The 21,956-nt window shown below is 46.8% G+C and overlaps 1 protein-coding gene and 1 long non-coding RNA gene across 5 annotated transcripts in view; one reads left to right on the forward strand and one right to left on the reverse strand.

Moving 5' to 3' along the window:
* The window catches only part of FGGY (FGGY carbohydrate kinase domain containing), a 398,594-nt gene that overhangs the window by 311,918 nt on the left and 64,720 nt on the right, over nucleotides 1-21,956 (forward strand). For 2 of the 4 annotated variants that reach the window (XM_028142287.2, XM_054720995.1), the window contains exons 13-14: nucleotides 51-171; nucleotides 6,508-6,602. In XM_028142287.2, the coding sequence (XP_027998088.2) occupies nucleotides 51-171; nucleotides 6,508-6,602 (216 nt within the window). The remainder of the gene's footprint in view (nucleotides 1-50; nucleotides 172-6,507; nucleotides 6,603-21,956) is intronic. The other 2 variants (XM_054720996.1, XM_054720997.1) reach the window with 1 other exon arrangement.
* Nucleotides 17,241-19,738, reverse strand: LOC114230778 (uncharacterized). Its single transcript, XR_003616746.2, has 4 exons — nucleotides 19,530-19,738; nucleotides 19,307-19,370; nucleotides 18,740-18,866; nucleotides 17,241-17,367 (listed from the first exon to the last, which is right to left on the reverse strand). It is a non-coding gene; the product is annotated as an uncharacterized LOC114230778 (long non-coding RNA).

The following is a 21,956-nucleotide window of genomic DNA, read 5'->3' on the forward strand; positions in this document are numbered from 1 at the left end:
AAATGTTCTTTTGCTCTCACCCTGATGCTTCCTTCTGTTTTCCCTTCAAGTTCGGGACCCGCTTCATTATAGAGGCCATGGAGGCAGCGGGGCACTCGATCAGCACTCTTTTCCTGTGTGGAGGCCTGAGCAAGAATCCCCTTTTTGTGCAAATGCACGCGGACATTACTGGTAAGTCTGAGGAGGAGGAGGAGGAGGAGGGAAGGTCATCTTAGCCTTGGCAGCAAATGGTCATGGCCAAGATCTAGACAGGGTTGAGAAGAGGAGCATATAGGTGGTGTGCCAAATTATTTTGAATATTTACTATGTTAAAGTGTTTGTTTTTTAAAAGTAACTCTGGAATTTTTGTCATGATGATGGGGAAAGTGACTTCTCTGGGAATCCAACTATGGGATGATGGTAGGAAATGAGGTAAGAGTGGTCCATAGGGTTAGGTCCTAATTCAGATATTTACTCAATAGTACCTCTTCTGACCTAGACATTGTGGAGAATATTGAAGATACAGAGCTGAATAAAATATAATATCTGCCTCCAAGGAAATCAAGGTCTGTAGAGGAAGGCAGTAGCACACAGACGTGTTAAATTTAGTGTAGCAGGAGCTCCGAGTGAGGAAAGCACCGGGCATAATGGAAACAGAGGGGCACCTCTCCCAGGTGTGGACCAACCGTGATGGTGCAGGGCAAGCCATCTGGAGGAGTTGATGAGGAAATGCGGATCCCAGCTGCTACGGGGACTGTGGGTCTGGCTGTGGATGGAAATTTTGAGCCCTAAGACCCTGAGCCCTTCATCAGAATCAGGGATCATGACACAGATGGGGAGGATCCAGAATGGTGGACTGACCACTCTGTGATCTGAGCAGACAAAGCAGAGCAGGATCTGTAGGGCAGACCCATGTCTCCAAGGAAGGGGCTCCACTGGCAGGAGGCTTGCTGGTGTCCCAGAGGTTGGCCTGGACCGCCATCCCTCTGGACCTGGTGCCCTTCCCCCTCTTATTCCTTCCTCTGCCAGTGTCTCCTGGGGACTGCTGTTCCCCTCCCAGGACCCATCCCAGGGTGGCCAGGCTCCGGGGCAGGGAAGTAGGGGAGGACTGGACCCTGCTCTAGCGCCAGCCTGATATGAGCCCATCCGACACTGCCCCCCATTTACCATGATCCTGGCTGTTCCCCAACCCCTGGATTCCTTACCTCTCAGAGGGTCAGGTTCTCTGCTCCTGATTCTGTCACATCATAGGTTCCTTCCCCCTCTAGGCCATGCAGATTCTGGCAGATGAGAGCTTTCCCAGATGTGATGGGCGTAATTGACCCCTGCATATCATGAGATCTAACAAAAGTCGTTTATCTCCATTTTATAGATAAGTAGACTGAGGCACAAGCCAGAGGACAGCATAAAAAAGTACACAGTCCAAGGGCAAATATACCAGGATGTTCAGTACGGAAATTACTCCCATTAACCAAGCTCCCATTGTCTATGAGTGGGAATCACTCCATATACATTTAGTCATCACATACCACCAAAAGGTAGACATTGATGCCCCCATTTTATAGACAGGGAAACTGAGGCTCATGGAGGTAAATTACATTAACTGTCCAAACTCAAGCAGCCAGTAAGGAGCAGGAACAGATTATAACCCAGGTATGTACAGGCCCAGATTTCTGAACTTTCCTGCCCAGTTTGTAACCATTTGATGATGGTGGCTCCTTTCCTGAAGAGCCCAAAGCCTATGGAAATAAACCATTCTCACGCAGAAAGAGGAAGGATGTGAGAAGTCACATTTCCTTGTCATTTTCCCCAGGAGGGAAACCATCACTGCATTTTTTAAAATATATTTTTTATTGATTTCAGAGAGGAAGGGAGAGAGAGAGAGAAATAGAAACATCAATGATGAGAGAGAATCATTGATTGGCTGCCTCCTACACCCAGCCTACTGGGGATTGAGCCCACAACCCGGGCATGTGCCCTGACCTGGAATAGAACCATGACCTCCTAGTTCACAGGTTGAAGCTCAACCACTGAGCCATGCTGGCTGGGCTGACCATCACTACATTTTATCTAAACCTCAGCCAGCTTCGTTCAGATAAGAGTCTGACTTAAAAGTTGATCTGTAAGTGGCTTTCCAATTGCCTTCTAATATTCTCAAAGACTCCCTACCTGGAAGATAAAATCCCATTCCCTGGAGGAAGTGGGAACCCCATCTCCCAGGGCAGGGCCTTGTGACCCGCGCCCTGCCTCATGAAAATGGGTCCTCGTCCAGGCCTGACGCCCCTGAGCTGACTCAGAAGCAGGGGTTGTCTGGGCTCCACATAAAGTTCTGCTTTGGAAACCGTTCCTCGGGCTGTTGAATGAAAAGGCTGTTAATCGTTATTTGGATTCCGATTGAAACTGGACCCTTTGTCTCTGACTGTGGACCATTTACAGTTCTAGACAAAGGGACCTTTTCTCTGGCCTGGAATTCCTCTGCCTTGGGAAGCCTGTGAGTGACAAGTGATGGCAAAGTGCATCTGCCTTCAAATGCTGGGGGTTCTGCTAAACTCATTAATGCATCAGATAAAATAGTTCACATTCCAGGCGAGGCTGCCTCCTTCCCCTCCTTCACCCAGCACCGGGGGGAAAAGAGCACAACGCATTCGTCCCTGTAAAAGGCACACACAGACATAAATAAATAAATAAAATAATCACGATAAAAGGCACATGCAGAGCAGTGGGTGTAGAGGTAGAGGTCTGGGTGCCTTTAAACATTGTCCTTGCTCCCGTTTTCCTGCAAAGAAAGATTTGACACCATAGACCTGGTACGTGACTCTCAGGAATGCAGGTGGAAAACACAACGGAATTTGGAAGATATTTTGGAGAAAGTGTGGAGTAATGGAAAGAGTGGGCTGTGGGGTGGGACCAGCTCGGTGACCCCCGGCAAGTCACCTTACAAGCTCCCCGAGCCTCAGTTCCCTCTGTGAAAGATAGAAATAATGTGATATCCTTCCTATAGAGTGTCCTAAGGAGTAAATACTCACGAGTTTGTGAGCACTAAGCTCGGTGCCTGGCTCAAAGCAGGTGTTCAATAAATGTTAGTTCACTTCTTTCCTTAGTCCACACCGCGGGGAAGGAGGTGTGTTTGAGAAGAAGGTTTCGTGTGTGGCACGTAAATCTTTGCCGCGCGGGCTTGGCCAGCCTGGGAAACGTCCTCGACGTGAGGGGAGGAATCTCGTCCTGCCCTGGGTACTTAGCTCACCGTGGTTTCAAGAAATACGTGGCGTGTCCTCAGTAATTGTAGGTTCCCCCACTGGCTTGGGACTAAATGTTCCTCCTTCTAGATTTTGTTTTTCAGTACTGGCAATTTCGGTAGGAGTTTCCCTCTTCCTGCCTTATTTATGATTGTAATCATCTGTTCGTTTATTTCCTCCGAAGCCTCCTCTGAGCGTGCCTGTGAACAAGCACTGAGCGGGGCCTGGCGGTGCCAACAGGGTCGTTACAAGCAGGGAAAGTACCCTCGGTCTCCCTCCAATGTCCGGGGAGTCCAGTGGGACCCAGAGGACGTCCGTGTCCCTATGAGTCAGGTCCAGGCAGGGAACAGATGGCACTCCAACGGGATTAACTGGAGAAAAGGCAACCAGGATCTGTTTCCAGAGGTGTGGGCAGGGTGTGGGGAAACTCTGACCACCAGGCAATACCCTGGGGCCACTCACAGTCTTACCACCCCTAGGCTTACAGGGCCCAGCGCAGGGAGGTAACCAGCCTAAGATAAAGGGGCTCCGCCAGCCGGAGCCTAGTCGAGGATGCGGCCAGAGGGCAAGCGGGCCCCAGATGTGGTGCACACAGGCCAGTGTTCCAGGGCTCAGGGATGATAGGGTCATGGGAGGGGGAAGAGGCGGGATTGACCTGAGGGGCAAAATGGAAGCAGTGAGTTGGTTCCACCCAGGGTAACAGGTGTGGAGAGACCACAGAGATAAGGTCCACTTTAAGAATCATAACAACTAGTGCTAATTCAGTGCTTTCTATAAACCAAGCTCTGAAGTGCCTTACTCACCATAGCATTTTTAATCTTCATAGCAGATAACCCCATTTTGCAGGTGGGAAAACTGAGGCACAGAGACATTAGCTAACTTGCCTAAGATCACACAGCTAAGTCAGCGAGGAAACCAGAATTCAAACCCTGGCAGTCTGGCTCCAGAGCACTTTGGGCTGCAACGGGAGAGCTGATGGGGGACTCACCAGGTTTACTCTGGTTTCCAGTTCCCAATAGGAGGGGCCTGCAAGTAGCTCCCCCCTGCACAGTACCTGTGAGGCTGTGACAGGGTAAAGAGGGGCTCGGGAGGTGAGTGACATCTGGAGCAGCTGTCTTCCAAAAGCCCCAGTGCACAGGGTGGCAGTCACACTCTGTCTGCTTGATCCCAGGTCCTGCAAAGGCATTCAGTGCTCCATCCTGGCTTGGCCAGCGCAGCGCTCCGTGCTCCTGGGTCTGTCCTTGCCTGCTAGAGGTCCCCTCCCCACTGTGCTTCAGAGCTTGGTTTATAGAAAGCACTGAATTAGCACTAGTTGTTATGATTCTTAAAGTGGACCTTATCTCTGCAGTCTCTCCCCAGGAGAAGTGCGTGCGGAAGGTCTTCACTCACCATTGATGTTCATTCTAACAGCAGCAGCCACCATCCTCAGGGGCTGATCATAGGCCAGAAAATGTGCTAAGCACCCCATGTGCCCTTTCTCATGAATCCTCCCAGTGAACCTGTGTGGACCATCTTATCATCATCCCCATTTTACACATGGAGAAACCGAGGCCCCAAGACTATAAATGACAGGCATGCTGAGGGACACAGGGCTGGTGGCACCAGGTCTGAGCTTTTCCCGGAGACCCCACCACCTGATGCTTGCAGCAAAGTCTCAAGTCTGGCCCTGTGGGACGGGGCCTGTATCCCTGAGCAGTCGGGGATGTGTGTGGGGATTCTGTTCCCTGCCCCTTTTGTCTGAGATGGCTGACAGCTGCCCCAGTCCTGGAGCGGGAGGCTGAGTTAGGAGACGGTGGGAATGCAAAGGAGGTTATGTCTGGGGAGTCTTCCCAGAAAAGTCCCATCTTTGGAAAAAACAAGTCTGATATCTTGAATAGAAAAAGATTTTACAGTCTGTCCACATAGCTTACCTCTGTGGAGTTTGCTGCCATCTCCTGATTAGCAAATACATTTGTATTTATGTTCATAGACGTTTTATTTATTAGGCACACACACACGTATAAAATCCTAAGAATTCTAAGTGATTTGTATTAAACCCACTATGAACCCTCAACCTCTGGGAACTGGCATGTGGGGTTACCCCGCCCCTGCTGGGAAGACCCCCACTCCTTCAAAGGCATGCTTAGTCCTCATCCCCACCCTGGTGCCTCCACTTCCCCTCCCAGTTTGTTCTTTCATCATTTCAGTGCTCAACGTGAACTAGATACTGGTCTCAAATCCAGGGACAAAACAAAGTCCCTGCCCTCATGGGGCTTCTGTTCTAGCAGGGGAAACAGACCATAATCAAAGCACAGGCGAGGGGGTAATAGAGAAAGGGGTAAGGAGCGCTGTGAGTAAGTTGTCATCTCAGATTCGGAAAGCCACCACAGGAAGGAGGTATTTGCGCTGAGGCTTAGAGTGAGAGCCCCCCAGCGTGGCTCAGTGGTTGAGCATCAACCTATGAATCAGGAGTCACGGTTCCATTTCAGGTCAGGGCACCTGCCCGGGTTGTGAGCTCCATCCCCAGTGTGGGGTGTGCAGGAGGCAGCAATCAATGACTTTCTCTCATCATTGTTGTTTCTATCTCTCTCTCCCTCTTCCTTCCTCTCTGCAATCAATAAAAATACATTTTTTTTAAAAAAGACAGAGTGAGAAAGAGCTGCTGTGCAAACCTCCAGAAGGAAGTGGCCCAGACAGAGGAACGCAGAATTAGGAAGGAACAAGGAGGCGGGGCAGTGTGGCCAAGGGGAGAGGTGAGGAAGGTCAGGGTGGGCACCAGGCCTGGAGGGCCTTGTCAGTCATTGTACTCAGACTCAGAGAAATCGGAAGCCACGACAGGGATTAATCACCCCCTCTCTTACTACTTCCCTTTTCTTAGTGCATCAGCGTTACAGAATTAACCCCCTTTATCTCTTTCTCATCCATCTCCCCTTAGAGCCCTGAATAGCAGGACAGAGTCCAATTCATCTCTGTATTCCCTGGGCCCAGCAAAGCACTTAATAAACGTCTGTTGAACTGAAATGGAACCAAATGGCAGGCCGCAGCTAGCAGAAGCCCAGGAAACCTGGGCAAAAAGGTCTCATGAGTTGACCTATATGGTGTTGGCTCCCCTGGGACTCTTGGCTACGGCACCAGCAGGCAGAGGCAATGAAATCGTTTAGAGCCAGGGAATCCCAAGGGACAAGGCACTTTGGGGGGGCAGGGAGCCTCTTGCTACCTTCACATCAGGTGTTTTTGCTGCTGGGGCTGCCTGCTGGCTCCCCAAGGTGCCCAGGCCCTGCTCCCTAACGAGGTGTGGTCTTGTCCTGTGCAGGCATGCCTGTGGTGCTGTCCCAGGAGGTGGAGTCTGTTCTTGTGGGCGCTGCTATTCTGGGTGCCTGTGCCTCGGGGGATTTCACTTCTGTGCAGGTATGTGAGGAGCCAGGGGTGGGCCGCGGCAACTCCCCTGTCTGTCACGGTCCTTCCCCTTGACAGCAGCTCACAGCTTGCAAAACACGCACAGGATATAATTAAGGAATGATAGGTTCCAGCCAGGGAAAGCACAAACACTTCTAGCCTCAGACGTATTTATTGCCGTTTTTATTTGACTTGGCCTCTGTTCGTGTTGGTCATTCTGTTTTTCTTGTTGATTTTCTTTTTTTTTCTCCTTTAAAATAGCTCTTAAATTATTTTTTAAATTTTCCCTTGACCACTTTCTTTTAGCACGTGGAACAGGTAAGGTTCAACACTCCCGTTTTTCATGTAAATTTTAGATTATTTCATCTCTACCCAACACTGTCCAAATACCTTTGAGGCCTCCATCAACAAGAGACACAAATGAAAATGTCAGTAAAAAAGGAATTAAAAGGCAAAATAAGGAACAAAAATATAGGAAGAAGGAAATTGGTGGCAGTGATTGAGCACACAATTTGACTCTGAGCTTCCTGGCAGCCAAGACGAAAAGAACACATGATAAGTTGCATAACTCTTATTTTCAAAAAGGGGAAGCATACCAGATTCTTGAGGAGACAGAGCTGTTTCCTACCACTGAATTGCAAAAGACTTTTCACACGTGCGTGGGGTTTTATGGTGAGACTTTGAGAGGTAATATAATAGTATAAACAGCAGATTTACAAAAAGGAGGAGAATCGGCCTGGGTAGATGCAGAGAGCACAGGCTCTGAAGTCAGACTGCCTGGGCTCAAATACTGGCCACACTGCCTACTGACTCTGATCTGACCATTCTGCTCTCTGCCCCACTTGTCTGTAATAATAATCAATAGCACATCCTTTCCCAGGATCAGGAATGCATATCTAGTCCCATAACTGGTTACTCTATTATTCCCATTTTATAGTTGAGGGACATGAGGCATAAAGAAACAAAGTCCAAGTTGAAACAGCTTGTAAATGCCCAAACCAAGAAGCCTGGCTCCCAAGTCTCAGCTGAGAGTTCTGGAAATATTTGTTCATCAGAGAGCTTACAGGACTTGCCCAAGGTCTCAAGGTCAGGACTAGAAGCCAGGTTTTTTCACCAGGAGCCCAGTAATTGACTGTGACCCTCTCATGTACCAGGAACTATGCCAGGTGCTTTTCATATAATCTTCCTGATATTACAACCTATGTGGACAACAGAGACCCAGAAAGATGGCAGCACTTTACGGTTCACTGTTAGAAATAGACAGATGCAAAGTCTGATTTCAGTATCTGTGCTCTTTGTACCACGTTTGGGGAAGTGTGCTTCGCGACATACTGCCCAAGCTTCTCGAATGGATGCCTGGGGAATAGCCCTTCCAAGGAACAGAATCCACTCATGAATGCTTGTGGATTTAACTGCAGTGTTTAAACAAAGATGGTCGAGTTGAACCTTCAACTTCTCCTGGATTTTCTGATACTCAGAAACATTGGAGGTACTTATTTATCGTTGAAATGTCGAGGACTTGTCAATTATTACTTTAACTAGAGGCCCAATGCATGAAATTTGTGCAAGGGGCTCGGCCCCCCACAGCCGCGGCAGCTGCCTCTGCCTCGGCCCAGCTGCTGCGGCTTTGTCTGGAAGGTCATCCAGTCTAATTAGCATATTACACTTTTATTATTATAGATGTAATCAACTTATGAAGATGTTCTCATAACTAAATGCCTTGCCCTTCCTGGGACAAATTATAATCATTAAAATAAAACAGTGGAGATGCTTGCTAAGGCCCTGCATAGGTTACCTCATACTGTGGATCAAATGTTTGTGTCCTCTCAAAATTCATATACTGAACCCCTAACCCTCAGTGTGATGCTATTTGGAGGTGGGTCTTTGGGAGGTAATTAGGGATGATATTGTGGGGGGGTCTTAGGATCGGATTAGTGCCCCTAGGAGAAGAGATACCAATGAGCTGTTACATGTGCATTTGCACCCCCCCTCCCCACTGCCCCCGGCCTCCTTTCTCTCCTAGCGATACTAGGAAAGAGCCCATGTGAGGACACAGTGAAAAGGTGGCCCTCTGCAAGCCAGGAACATGGTTTCAGGAGAACCTGGTCGTGCTGGCAGTTAGATCTTGAGCTTCCTGCCTCTAGAACTGTGAGAAAATAAGTTTCTGCGATTTAAATGCTCCATCTGTGGTATTTTGTCATGGCGGCCCAAGTGGACTAAGACACCTCATTTAATGTTGACAGCCTCCCTTCCTGCAGGAGGGATGTTTTATCCTTGTTGATGTATGAGGAAGCCAAGGCTCAGAGAGGTTCTAAGTCATTTGACTGTAGTTCATAAGAGACAGCAGAATTGAAACCAAGGTCTCTCTGGATCGATATCCTCTCCTGATTTTTATTCTGTTTCTACATTGTTTGATTTTTTTTCTCTTTAAAAATATTTTTTTGGCTTCCAAATTGTTTAAAGGTGTACTTGCTGAGAAGAAGTGTCATTGGTCACAAATCAGGAAATAGCCTGCAGCCCAAACAAGAAGAGGCTGCACCATCCACCACTTCACACCATGACTTGGTGTCTTATCCAATTGAAGTTTCTAGCTCCCACAGGATTCTACTGACATCTTCACTACATGAGGTTTCTCATTCATCTCCTGGCACAGGCTCTAAGATACGGTCCATGGAATATTAGCATTGGCGACTTGAATAGCAGCTGTGAGGCTCACAACATCTTAAGGACAAGCTCAGGTCTCCAGTTCAGCCCAAAGACATAAGTGCCTCTTCTGAGACACTGCCATCTAGTAAAGGTAGTCCCAAAGTGAGACCTGATGTCTTGTCTGTCATCACATGCCCGAGAAAATTGTGTGGTGTTGACCTCTGTGTTTGCCTGTTGTATAGCCTCAATGTCACCTGGCCTCTCCAGGTGCTTCATTTATTTGTTTGTTTTATTCCAATATTGAAATAAGAAGTGCCACTCCTGTGAGACTGTTGATATGCAGAACCTTTGAAAGCTCTCATGACCTCGAGAGCCCTGGCTGTAATTATCAACATCGTTCTAATGACTGTGATTGGGACTGCTTTGCAAATGTGAATGCATGTAGACTTGGCTTCATTCACTCCTCTCCAGAAAGGACGTGCCACCTTGGCCAACCTGGCTGCCCCAGGCCTGGGGACCAGCTCAGGATTCTGGCAAGTTGAGGTGAAACAGAGTTGCTTCTTCCCTGGCATTCATAGTTTTCAACCTAGACTTCAATATATTTTTTTTTCTTTGAAGTTCAAAGATCCTAGCATGACCTTCAGGGTGTCTGGCCCTCCTCCCTTTAAGAAAACTGAATAATTCCTGCCAGCAACCTAATGATTCCAGCAGGCCAGATGTTTTGTCTCCTCTCTCATGGTTGGATGGATGACTTTGCTTCTTAAGCAGGTGTGGAGACTTAAATAGGAAAAGCCAGTTATCTCCTCTACATTGAAGGAAAGGCAAGGAAGAGTCCACAGGACCCAGGCTGCGGACCTAGGGAAGGGCCTCGTGCCTGGGGAGACAGGGTTTCCCAATTTCCTGGGCACGTGAATTGGTGACTTCAGCTTATGTTGGTGATACCAATGATTAGAAGGACTTCACAGTTGTGGGTTTTACTTATAGCTATTGCAAATGTCTACATATTTCAATTCATGGAAAGTTGTTTCAGATGCAGGGAGAGGGACAATGGATGAAATTTTTTGGTGGGAGAGATCGGTCAATTATGAGGCCCGTTGCTATTCCACATTTTGAAACCTACTGACAATTCCAAGTGCCCACCTTGTGTTCTTTTACCCATTCATATTCGCATCCTCAGTGTCTCTTTTCCTGCACTTCTTCCTTTAGACATCTAAGCCATCCTACTATTTCCTTTTCAAATTAGCATCTCAATGAAGGATATTGACATAAACATCCATTCTCACTAAAGAATAGAATGATGAATAGCATTTTAAAGAATTATCCCTCTCCTTTTAGTAGTATTAAAACTGTGTCTTCAGTAGACTGTGTGATGAGAATCATGTCAGGGTTGTCTCTGTATCTACAATTTAATCAGTAAAATGGAGTCAAACCACAGAGATGCCACTTCCAGTTGAAAGTTCAGCCTTTGAGTAGGTGGGAGGGGGCGAGAGAAAGAGGCTCCCTCCTTCTATTGGTAGGCGTATGGAATCCACGCAGTATTGACCTCTGTGACCTTTCATTTGATCACTCCCTCATCCCTAGAAAGTCACCTATCACTCCCTTAGCTGTCCACTCTCCAAAGTGTTCTCTAATTCTGAACAACCTGGAAACCAGATGCTTACAATTAGATGTCAGGAGTGTCCCACAATACTTGCGTGGGCTCCAGGCCCTAGAAAATTAACAGACTGGCAAAAATAAGTGTATGAAATGTCAATGGGTTTACATTTTCCAAGCACAGACCGTAGAGAAGTGCTAAGACATGCAAAGGATGCATAAAACAAGATGCCTTGAGAGAAAACTCAATCCAATGGCCAAGAGGCACGCACACAAAATGGTCTTCCACACTGCTTCCTTCAAGCCCCTGCAGATGTCATGCACTTTCTCTCATTTCTTATCTTCAGAGACAGGTGTGTTTTTTTTCTTCAAAATTATACAAAGCAAGCTGTAATTTTAACAGTGCTATTTATCCTGACACCCACTCTTACCACCACCACCACCCCCCAAAAAAGCACAGGAGGAAACATCTGAAGCAAAAGGAGACAGTGAGAAAAAATCAGAATGAATTTAGCAATCAACTTAAGGCAGGTACCAATGTAAAGAAAATAAGCCCCAGGAATCAACCAATTCATCAAACCATTCTTCTCCCACAGTGTGAGGGTCCCCGCCTCGTAACCATTGACTCCATGTGCTCCCACCATCATCTCTCCCTGTCACGTCCCTGACAGACTCCTGTGTCTTGCAGAGCAATCCACGTAAGTGGCCAGTGGAGAGCCATGATTACTCACACTTTCTGTAATGTGTACCCACAAGATAAACCATCCACACTGACCGCTGTGGTATACTCTCAAGGTCAGTCCTTGCAGACATCCTTGTTGCTTAGCTGAAGCCTCTCCTATCCTTTACCATGAAGTTCACTTCATTTAAAGACAGTTTTATTCATCACCTGCTAAAGTGCTTCTTTGTATACATCTCCACTCTGCTTTATTTTTTAAGTCAGTTTTCTGTGGTTTTTAGTTCTCTTTGGCTATCTGTCACCAAAAATAACAGTTTTACATTTGCAAAGTAAAGCTGATTATCATGGTTTCTGGAGGTTTGGAAAGACTGATATATCATGACTGTTCAGGAATATGAAGCCGTCCCATTTCTTGGCACATCTTATATAATAAAGAGGTAATATGCAAATTGACCATCACACCCTTGCACAAGATGGCCACCCCATGTGGTCACAAAATGGCCGCCACAAGATGGCCAGCAGGGGAGGGCAGATGGGGGCGACCAGGCCTGCAGGGGAGGGCAGTTGGGGGCAACCAGGCCTGCAGGGGAGGGCAGTTAGGGGTGACTAGGCCTGCAGGGGAGGGCAGTTGGGGGCAACCAGGCCAGCAGGGGAGGGCAGTTTGGGGGGACCAGGCCTACAGGGGAGGGTAGTTGGGGGCAACCAGGCCTGCAGGGGAGGGCAGTTAGGGGCGACTAGGCCTGTAGGGGTGGGCAGTTGCGGGGGACCAGGCCTGCAGGGGAGGGCAGTTGGGGGTGACTGAGCCTGCAGGGGAGGGCAGTTGGGGGTGACCAGGCTGGCAGGGGAGGGCAGTTTGGGGGGACCAGGCCTACAGAGGAGGGCAGTTGGGGGCTACTGGGCTGGCAGGGGAGGGGAGTTGGGGGCAATCGGGCTGGCAGGGGAGCAGTTAGGCATTGATCAGGCTGGGAGGGGAGTGGTTAGGGGGTTATCAGGCTGGCAGGCAGAAGTGGTTAGGGGCAATCAGGCAGGCAGGCAGGCAAGCAGTTGTGAGCCAGCAGTCCTGGATTGTGAGAAGGATGTTTGACTGCCAGTTTAGGCAGAGATCGGGCCTAAACCGGCAGTCGGACATCCCAAGAGGGGTCCCAGATTGGAGAGGGTGCAGGCTGGGCTGAGGAACACCCCCCCCCAATGCACGAATTTCATGCACCGGGCCTCTAGTTTTATTATAATTTGATTTTTTTTGTGTGTGTGTGTTTTTGTGTGTGGAATATAACTAATAGTAAATGTTCACTGGGGGGAAAAAAGAAAATCTGGCCCTGGCTGGGTAGCTTAGTTGGTTAGAGCAGTGGTCGGCAAACTGATTAGTCAACAGAGCCAAATATCAACAATACAACGATTGAAATTTCTTTTGAGAACCGAAAACCGACTTCTGCTCATGGGCCACAAAGTTTCAATCGCACTGTACGTGTGCACCCGCACGTGGTATTTGGTGGAAGAGCCACACTCAAAGGGCCAAAGAGCCACATGTGTCTCGCGAGCCGCAGTTTGCTGACCACTGGGTTATAGCACTCTCCCAGTAGGCCAAGGTTGCGAGTTTGATCCCTGGTCAGGGCACATACAAGAATCAACCAATGAGTGCATAAATAAGTGGAACAAGTTCTCTCTCTCTCTCTGTCTCTCTCTGTCTCTCTGTCTCTCTCTGTCTCTCTCTCTCTCTCTCTTTGTGTGTGTTTGTGTATATCAAGTCAAGAAATTTAAAAAATTTTTAAAAGAAAATGTAGTTAAGCAGAAAGAAAAATATGAAAACAGTGATCTTACTACTCTAAAATAACCACTATTTAAGATTCTCATTGCCATTGTATTAGTCTTTTTATACATATTTTAAAATCATTGTTTACTTTATAAAAATGTGTTCATACAATGTGTAGTTGTAGCCTTTCCCCCACAAAAAAATATAGAAAACATCTTTATTTATCATGTTTGCAGGCTGCCTAACTTTCTACCACATAGAATCTACCATGACTTTTTCAGTCCCATTCTGAATATTTAGGTTGTCTCTATTGTTTTGAATAATGCTGCAACTAATAATCTCTCTAGCTAAATTTTTGTGCACATCCTCGGTTATGTTAAAATACATTATGAGGTATAATTGTCCAAAGTATCCCAACAGAAGTATATAAAAATTCAGGGCTTGCTCTTCTTGTGTACAAGGAGTCTATTGCTATGACTTTTAGTTCCATTTAGCATTCTGCCCCAGGCCTCTTATGATCTTATCCATTTCACATATGGTCCTGATATTGTCAACTTTGTTTAGTCGCCTTTTGCCCTTTGCTGCTTAAGCATGTGTTTCTGGAGATGTGAGATTCTGGTTTCTAATTAAATAGATTCAGATTTCTGATTGAATTTTCAGAGTGTCCTGTCTCATATGTCAAAGCTTCATAAAAAGTCAACAGAAAATCCTGGAATGGTAATTAATACTTTAAAGAAGGATTAAATTAAGAATGTGATATGGGCCCTAACATTCATTATCCGTATTGCCACACCTGGTTAACAGTACCCTCCTACCCTTTCCAGCATTGTTCCCTCTCCAAAATAAATAAACGCAACGCATTTAGGTTCTGACTAATTGTAAATCTCCTTGTTCCAATCTACTTTGCAAAATGGAACCGTGGTGTCAAAGTTAAAACATTAGCTCAAGTTTAAAATTCCAGTTTCAGAAATTAGTTCAGTAGATAGATACAGAGCATGGGGCTCTCCTGTTCCTTCCAGGGTGATGCAGGAGCAGGGCCTGTTACTGTCCCGTCACTTTCTATTACTGGTCATTTCTAGAATCCTTGCAGCCCTGGTGGTGTTAACAGTCCCCACTGTGCATTTGAGGTCCAAGGAATGGGAGGTCATATAACCTTGCTTGATACAAAGTCCATGCTCTTTTTATTCCATCAAACTATATCCCAGTGAACGTATGTCCAATGGTTGGCAAAGTCCAGAATCCAATATGCCCACGCAGCTGCCCTTCACATGTGGTGTGGTTTATAAAAAATACCAGCTTCACCCAGTTGTCAGCACTGTTTGGTTGAGTAGCAGATATAGAAATAAAAATAAGAAATGTGCCCTCTTTGGTTTGGAAATTTTCTGATTCCTTTTGCCTAGAGAAGACTTTATTATATGCTTGTCAGTATTGCTTTTCTTTATTTGCTTTTAATCATAATCTACCCATTTACTTTTTATAGAGGTAGGTATTAAAAGTACTTAAATTAAGAGCTTTAACTAACAGATACTTTTTATAATACTGTTATTAAAATGAATATTTAAGCTAAAAGTTTTCCCAAATATCCTTCTCCCCCTCAAGTTTTTACTCAGGAACTTAAGAACTGGGCTGTTATCAAAGGAAAATGGGGAAACGTGAACTGAGTCCTTTAGAAACATTGAAGGTTGCAAAACTATATTTCTAAAAGAAAGTTTACTGAACTCTTTGACTTCATTTTATTTGAGACAACATTTCCTACTGGTGCAAACCTGAAAAAATATGTAAGATCTTTCCATAGAAACACTAGAGGCCCAGTGCATGAATTTGTGCACAGGTGGGGTCCCTCAGCCTGGCCTTCGATTGAGGCCTATTGTGGGACCAGGCACCCACCCCCAATCGGGGCCGATGTGGGGGCCCACTGGCCCTGGGGAGGGGCTGCAGGAGGTTGGCTGGCCAGCTGGGGGGAGGGGCTTTGGGAGGTTGGCTGGCCGCGGGAGGTTAGCTAGCTGCAGGAGGTGGCTGTGGTAGTGCACTGACCACCAAGGGGCAACTCCTGCGTTGAGTGTCTGCCCCCTGGTATCAGTGCGCATCATAGCAACTGGTTAACTGGTTGTTCCAGTCATTCGGTTGTACCGATTTCTTAGGCTTTTATATATATAGATATGCTTATAAGTAATTAATTCTTCATTCTAATGAACATTTATGTGTCATAAAAAATTCCTTATTGGAAATGAATAGGTGGATATTTTATTCCTTTGCACTAAGTAACTCATGGATAGCATATCCATAGTGTATAAGCTTAACATTCAACACAGTAAGTTAGGCTGTTGAACCAAATAAGAAATCATGAAAGATAAGACCTTTAGTTAAGTCAGGAATTTTCTGTAATCGAGGAAAAAAAGTCCTGAAAAATGACTATACACACACACACACACACACACACACACACACACACACCACACACTATTGGACATAGTTGGATTCAGGGTGATGGAATGTTTAGTCTTTCTTGAAGTATATGAAAGAATTTTTTTTACAATCAGTGTTGAAGCAAATGGTGGAGAACTATGCAGAAGGAAAAAATTATCATTATATTTGCTTATTAGAAGTATTTTGTTCTCTGCAATAAACCTTAAGAAAGTAGCATGGGTTTGGAAACTTGAGTTGGAGTATTTTTAATCATGCATATTCAAGAAATGTAAACATTAAAAAAGTTGGTAATATTTTAAAAGGTGTGTATAAGGAAAGAGAAGGCCAGACGGGTCCTTGGAGAACATGCAAATGTGTATCAATCATTCAGGCTGAGGGGTGCGGGCCAGTTTGCTGACCTGGGCCCCCTCTGGATGGTGTGTTACAGATGTGCAGATGTCCTTGCATCAGAATATAAGTCCATGATGACATTTTATTCAGAGCAGGATGTTCTCATTCAAGGGATCAGTGTGTGTGTTCACATTCTGGGGCAAGCTTCTATGGCATTAGGACCTGCTCTTTGAGTAGCACTGGTCTAGACTTCAGGGCTCTACAGATGATGACAGATATGCTGGCATCCTCAAAAGGGACTCCCCTAACCCTTCGTCCATTTCCTGCCCTACTTATGCTGAAGACAAGAAAACTAACACTTACCTGCACTTCCTCTGAGCTGGGCAGGGTGCTAAGGTAGTTTAGATGACAGCTAATTATTTACAGGTAGGGAACTGAAGCTCAGAAAGTTTAAGGGATGTACCCAGGGTTTAAGAGCAAGTGGCAGAGCTGGCAATGAAGCACAGATCTGGCTCCAATGTCTGTGCTCTTCTTGTGTTTCTACCGCCCCAGGGCAGTGCTTACCCTTATCTGACATTAATACCCGGGAAACAATGCGGCCTTATAGGGAAGGAGACCCATGGCTGTGTTCTCTGTTGTCAGTAATAACCAAGTCATGATTTCTGGGAATAGACACACCCCAGTTCCCCCAAAATCAGCACCATTTGTGGGTCCTGTGGGACTCAACCTTACAAAGCCTTTCCCAGTCCAGCCAGCCAGATCAGTAAGCAAAGTCCGTTTGTGTCTAAGTAGCTCTTGTCTATTTCCATCTCTTTTTAAACCTGGGAGGTCAGGAAGAAGATGGAGAGAAAGAATTCATGGGAGGGATGCATTTCCTTAGAAATGTTATTAATTGGCCAGGCAAAACAAGCGAAGGAAATAAAATAACTGCTTCTTACTAAGTAAAGGCATCTTCTTCCCTTATCTCATTAAACATTAAAAGCACTCTTGGTTTAAGTAGGGCAAATTAGTAATTAAGTGCTATATAATCAACTTGTGTAAACATAATATGGAAGGGGAGGCCAAATTAATCATTCTGCTGGCTTGTTTTTGCCCTATTAATGCACCTTTTCCTCGGGCCCTTCCTGTGATGTCAGGATGTATTTTCTGCCGCCCTCCCTGCTGGAGGCCGGTGGGCTGTGGTAGCTGTGCTGACAGATGACAGTAGGCCAGGAAAAGGCGTGTGTCTCGGCTCCGTGTTTAATTTCTTAAGCCATGGTTCATCAGCAGGAGCCTGCCAGGTGACAGGGACGGTCCTCCATGGTGGCAGGACACAGAGTTACACACATGTCAGTGCCCATGGAGTTTCCAGTCTAGAGGGGAGACGGTGGACACACACAGATACAGTTATGAAAAAGTTAACACTCAGTGTCATTGGCAGAGACCATGGGGCCTTGGCTTGGGCTCCCATCATGGTTCAGCCACTTACCTGGGGTAAATTAATCTCTGTTTGCCTCAGAGCCCTCATCCATAAAATATGACAATCACATCTGCATCATAGATGGATTGTCTCACAACTCGTGTTGGAAGGGGTAAACATGTTAGTACATGTCATGTGGCCTAGTGTTTATTTAATGTCCACTGTTATTTGTTTACTAGAGGCCTGGTGCACAAAATTCATGCATGGTGTGTGTGTGTGTGTGTGTGTGTGTGTGTGTGTGTGTCCCTCAGCCCAGCCTGGGACCCCTCAAGGGATGTCCGACTGCCTGTTTAGGCCTGATCCCAGTTGGACATCCCTCTCACAATCCAGGACTGCTGGCTCCCAACTATTCGCCTGCCTGCCTGCCTGATTGCCCCTAACTGCTTCTGTCTGCCAGCCTGATCACCCCCTAACCACTCCCCTGCCAGCCTGATCGACGCCTAACTGCTCCCCTGACGGCCCAATTGCCTCCCACTGTCCTCCCCTGCAGGCCTGGTTGCTCCTAACTGTCCTTTCCTGCAGGCCTGGTACCCCCCAACTTCCCTCCCCTGCAGGCCTGGTCCCCCCCCCCTACTGCCCTCCCCTGCAGGCCTAGTCTCCCCAGCTGCCCTCCCCTGCTGGCCTGGTCCCCCCCAACTGCCCTCCCCTGTAGGCCTGGATCCCCCCCAACTGTCCTCCCCTGAAGGCCTGGTCCCTCCCAACTGCCCTCCCCTGCTGGCCTGATCACCCACAACTGCCCTCTCCTGCCAGCCATCTTGTGGTAGCCATCTTGTGTCCACATGGGAGCAGCCATCTTGTGTGTTGGAGTGATGGTCAATTTGCATATTACTCTTTTATTAGATAGGATTATAATTGCTATCCAATGAGATAATGGGACACTAAGGAAAGAGTGCCTTCTGCAGTCTTGAGGGCTGGAAAAGTCCTGAGAAGGCAGCTTTTGGATGGGCCATTGAGGGTTAGCTAGTGATGGAGCTGATGGGGCTGGGACAGGGGGTGGGGGTGGGCATGGAACCCCAGTTCTGCTCTTGACCTTGGCAGTGGAGTGCCTTCTCTGAAAGCAGAGGAAGGAACCTGTGCCTCCATCCTGCCCAAATCTCTCCCCGTTTCTCCTCAACACAGTAAATGTGAGCAGTAACTGCCAGAGCCTCTGTCATGCGGTATTATGGCAGCTCTCTGCCAAGTATGGGTAAGTGAGCTGAATCCACTGTGGGCGGATAAGAGGAAGTCAAATGGGACAGAAGAGAGAAGGTAGCTCTCTAAGTCACCTTCTGCACTGCCGGGCGAGGCTTCTCCTTGGCCTGTTACCTATGTAAACGAACCTGGCTGGGAAGGTCCTTCATTTCCCCGAGACTCAGTTCTGTATCCACTGCCCCCACAGAGTTGCTGCAGAACCTATGAAGGAAAGTACAGTGAGCACACGGAAGGCACACCTGCCATCTCCTGCATTAATTTAATTTGCACCACAAACCTGTGAAGTAGGTGGTTTCATTGTCCCCCTTTATAAAGCAGGAGATGGAGGCATAAGACATCCATACGCTGGCCTAAGGTCACCTCGATGGCTAGTGGTAGAAGGAGGCTGCACACTCAGGTGGTCTGGCTCCAGACCTGGCCTCTGCATGGCCCCTACAGCTCAGTGCTTCAGAGGCACCTGGAGCTAGATTTACATATTAGATGCTAGAAATAGGGCTGACACCACTTGGCTCTGTCCCAGCCCCTCACTCGTGATGAGGGAGAAGTTCATTCCTTCTGCTGCTTGAGGGAATGGTGAGCGTGGGCTCACAGCCTGGGACTCCTGTAGCAGGTAGGAAGGGGAGCAGGCCAGAGTAACTCACCAGGAATGATCAGTCCTTGGATGCAGTGGGAATACAGCTGCTTACATGGATCTTGGCAGTTTTGCTTAAGGAAGAAATCAATTTGTTGATTTGTTTATCTTTTATATTCAGCTTCCACAAAGGATTTGAGCAAGCTTATAATAAGTGATGAAGCAGAATAAAACAGCAAAATAAAACTCTCAAGTCAGAAATTACATAGAAAGAGAAGACACTAACCACTTACTAGTAAAGTAGGGGGAGGGGCTCCTTGCATTTGTATTGCTTCAGGTTCCAGGTAGTTCATACAGTAGGAAGATACCAGTAGAGCAGGGTGGGGAACCTTTTTCTACCAAGGGCCATTTGGATATTTATAACATTACTAGTAGCCCTGTGCATGAATCCATGCACCAGTAACTCTCTGCCAGGCCTGGCTGCTCTGCGCCCGCTGCCCAGAGGCTCTCCATGGCCCAGAGGCCCATCTTGTGGCTGGGCACAGAACGCTTGCCTCATTGCCACGGTGACAAAGCAAGCATTCCACCAGGCTGCTCATGCTGCCTGCACTCAGTGGCCGCCCTCCCCGCCCCCCCCCCCCCCTGGACTGGGGGACTCTGGTGGGGCTGAGAGGACTGGGCACCACCATTTTGTGGCTATGGGCATTTCCATATTTATGACAGAGTGACGGTTAATTTGCATATTACCCTTTTATTAGATAGGATTTGTGGGGCATACAACATTTTCAACTTAAAAATTAGCCTGCTATTTTGGGTCAAACATATTTAACTCACCCCTGATGCTTTGGCAGGGCCAGACCCAATGATTTCTCAGGCCTGGTAAGGCCCACGGGCTGGACGTTCCCCATCCCTGCGGTAGAGGATCAGATGGTTTGATTCTGTACTGGGTTGGAGAATGTATGCTCTGCCTAAGGACATTGAAATTTAAAGTGTTTTAATCCTGGGTTGGTGAGTTCCCCCCAAAACAGATTCATGGGGTAGGTTTGGTCTGTGGGTCCCTGACCCATAAATAAAGGGATTACTTTGAGCTTCCAGGTGGCCAAGACAAAACTGGGAAATATGTCAAGGCATGCAGTGTTCACCAAATCAAAGAGGCATACCAGTTCTCCAAAAGTGACCACCTTTCCTCTGATACCAAATTCTACATTTGCCATTCCCTTCAAAGCTAACCTAGAAATTGTTCCATGGACTTTCACAGAAGCAGGAGAATTCATCATATACCACCTTGTTAAGAACCCAGAGCATGGTATTGAAACTTCAGGTTGTGGATTACCCAGGTTTATAACTTCCTAGAGATGTCACTTGTCCCTGGAGTAGACCTGAGATCACCCAGCGTGGTCCATGGATGTCCCGCCACCTCTCTTCCCTGAATATTCCTTCCCTTGGCCAGCTTTACAAGCAGAGCTGCGTAACTGACCTGTGAGTGTCTTAGAGGCCTCAGTGCTCAGGCTTCTGACCAGCCTGGCATCGGGGAAGTGCTAAGATGAAGCACCCATCAGTCGAGAAGGGCAACAGATGTTGAAGCATATCGAATGTCAGTAAACAGCGAGCCACAGAGGCCACTGACCTTGGCATCCTCTTAGCAAAAATGCCCTGTTGCCTCCAAGAGGGAACGCCATGGACCTTTATAAACTACATTAGGTGATGTGCTTGTTTTTTTTTTTTCTTTTTAATCTCTACATTTTTTAAAGGCAAACTTAATGCTCACAGAGTGTTCTAGGCTTCCAGCCCTGGAAATCCAGGTCTTCAAAATCTCCTCCCAGTAATTATGGGAAGTTTTATGTTCAACATATCTAGCACCCTCCCTTTTTCTCTTAACTGTATGATTCATAGGACCCCAGTTAAGAGCATAGACTGAGACCCCATAAATCTGGGTTTCATTCCTGCATCCAAGGGTAATAGCTGTGGGTTAAATCAGTTCCTTCACCTTTCTAAGCTGGCTTCCTCATTTGTAAAAATAAAAATATGACAATTAAGAGTATGTACCTCCTAAGAGTGTTGTGACGATTAAATGAGGTAGGTATTTTATTCATCACCTGAATAAATACTAGAGGCATACCAGTTCTCCAAAAGTGACCACCTTTCCTCTGATCAAAGGAAAGTGTTTGTATAAAGTGTTTACCACAGTTATTGGCATAAATAAACTTTTATAGAGTTATACAAAATGATAACTATTTATGTTGCTCACTGTCATCATTAGCTGATTATCACATGTTTTTTCGCCCTGTACATATATTATTGAAAGATGGCAGGGCCAATAATTTACCTAGTTGTTCTCAGATAACTCATTCACCCCTCCTTTGCTGTGTATTACATTTCCCAGGCTCTCTTGCAACTGGCTTGGCCAATAGGAGATACAGATGTAGGCAGAGGGGAGAAGTCGGGGGGGAGGGACAGCAGCTGCCTCTCCCTTTCTGGTTCCAGCTCTGGCCACTCAGCCCTTCTTTGGTTTTAGCTCCAGCCTGACATGTCTAGTCCCTGGTCTCCCGCTGCCCCTTGATCCCTAAAAGAGAAGCAGCTTTCTGATTTCTGAGTTGCTTCAACATCACCTATTTGGTTTCTTGGTTTTCTCTGTCATGCATGAAGCCAATTGTTAGCATTAAATTTGTTCTGTTGAGAAACCTAGAATAGTTTCAGTTCTCCTGGCTGGACTCTGAATG

Source organism: Eptesicus fuscus, chromosome 9 (genome assembly GCF_027574615.1).
Source record: "Eptesicus fuscus isolate TK198812 chromosome 9, DD_ASM_mEF_20220401, whole genome shotgun sequence".
Lineage (NCBI taxonomy): Eukaryota > Metazoa > Chordata > Mammalia > Chiroptera > Vespertilionidae > Eptesicus > Eptesicus fuscus.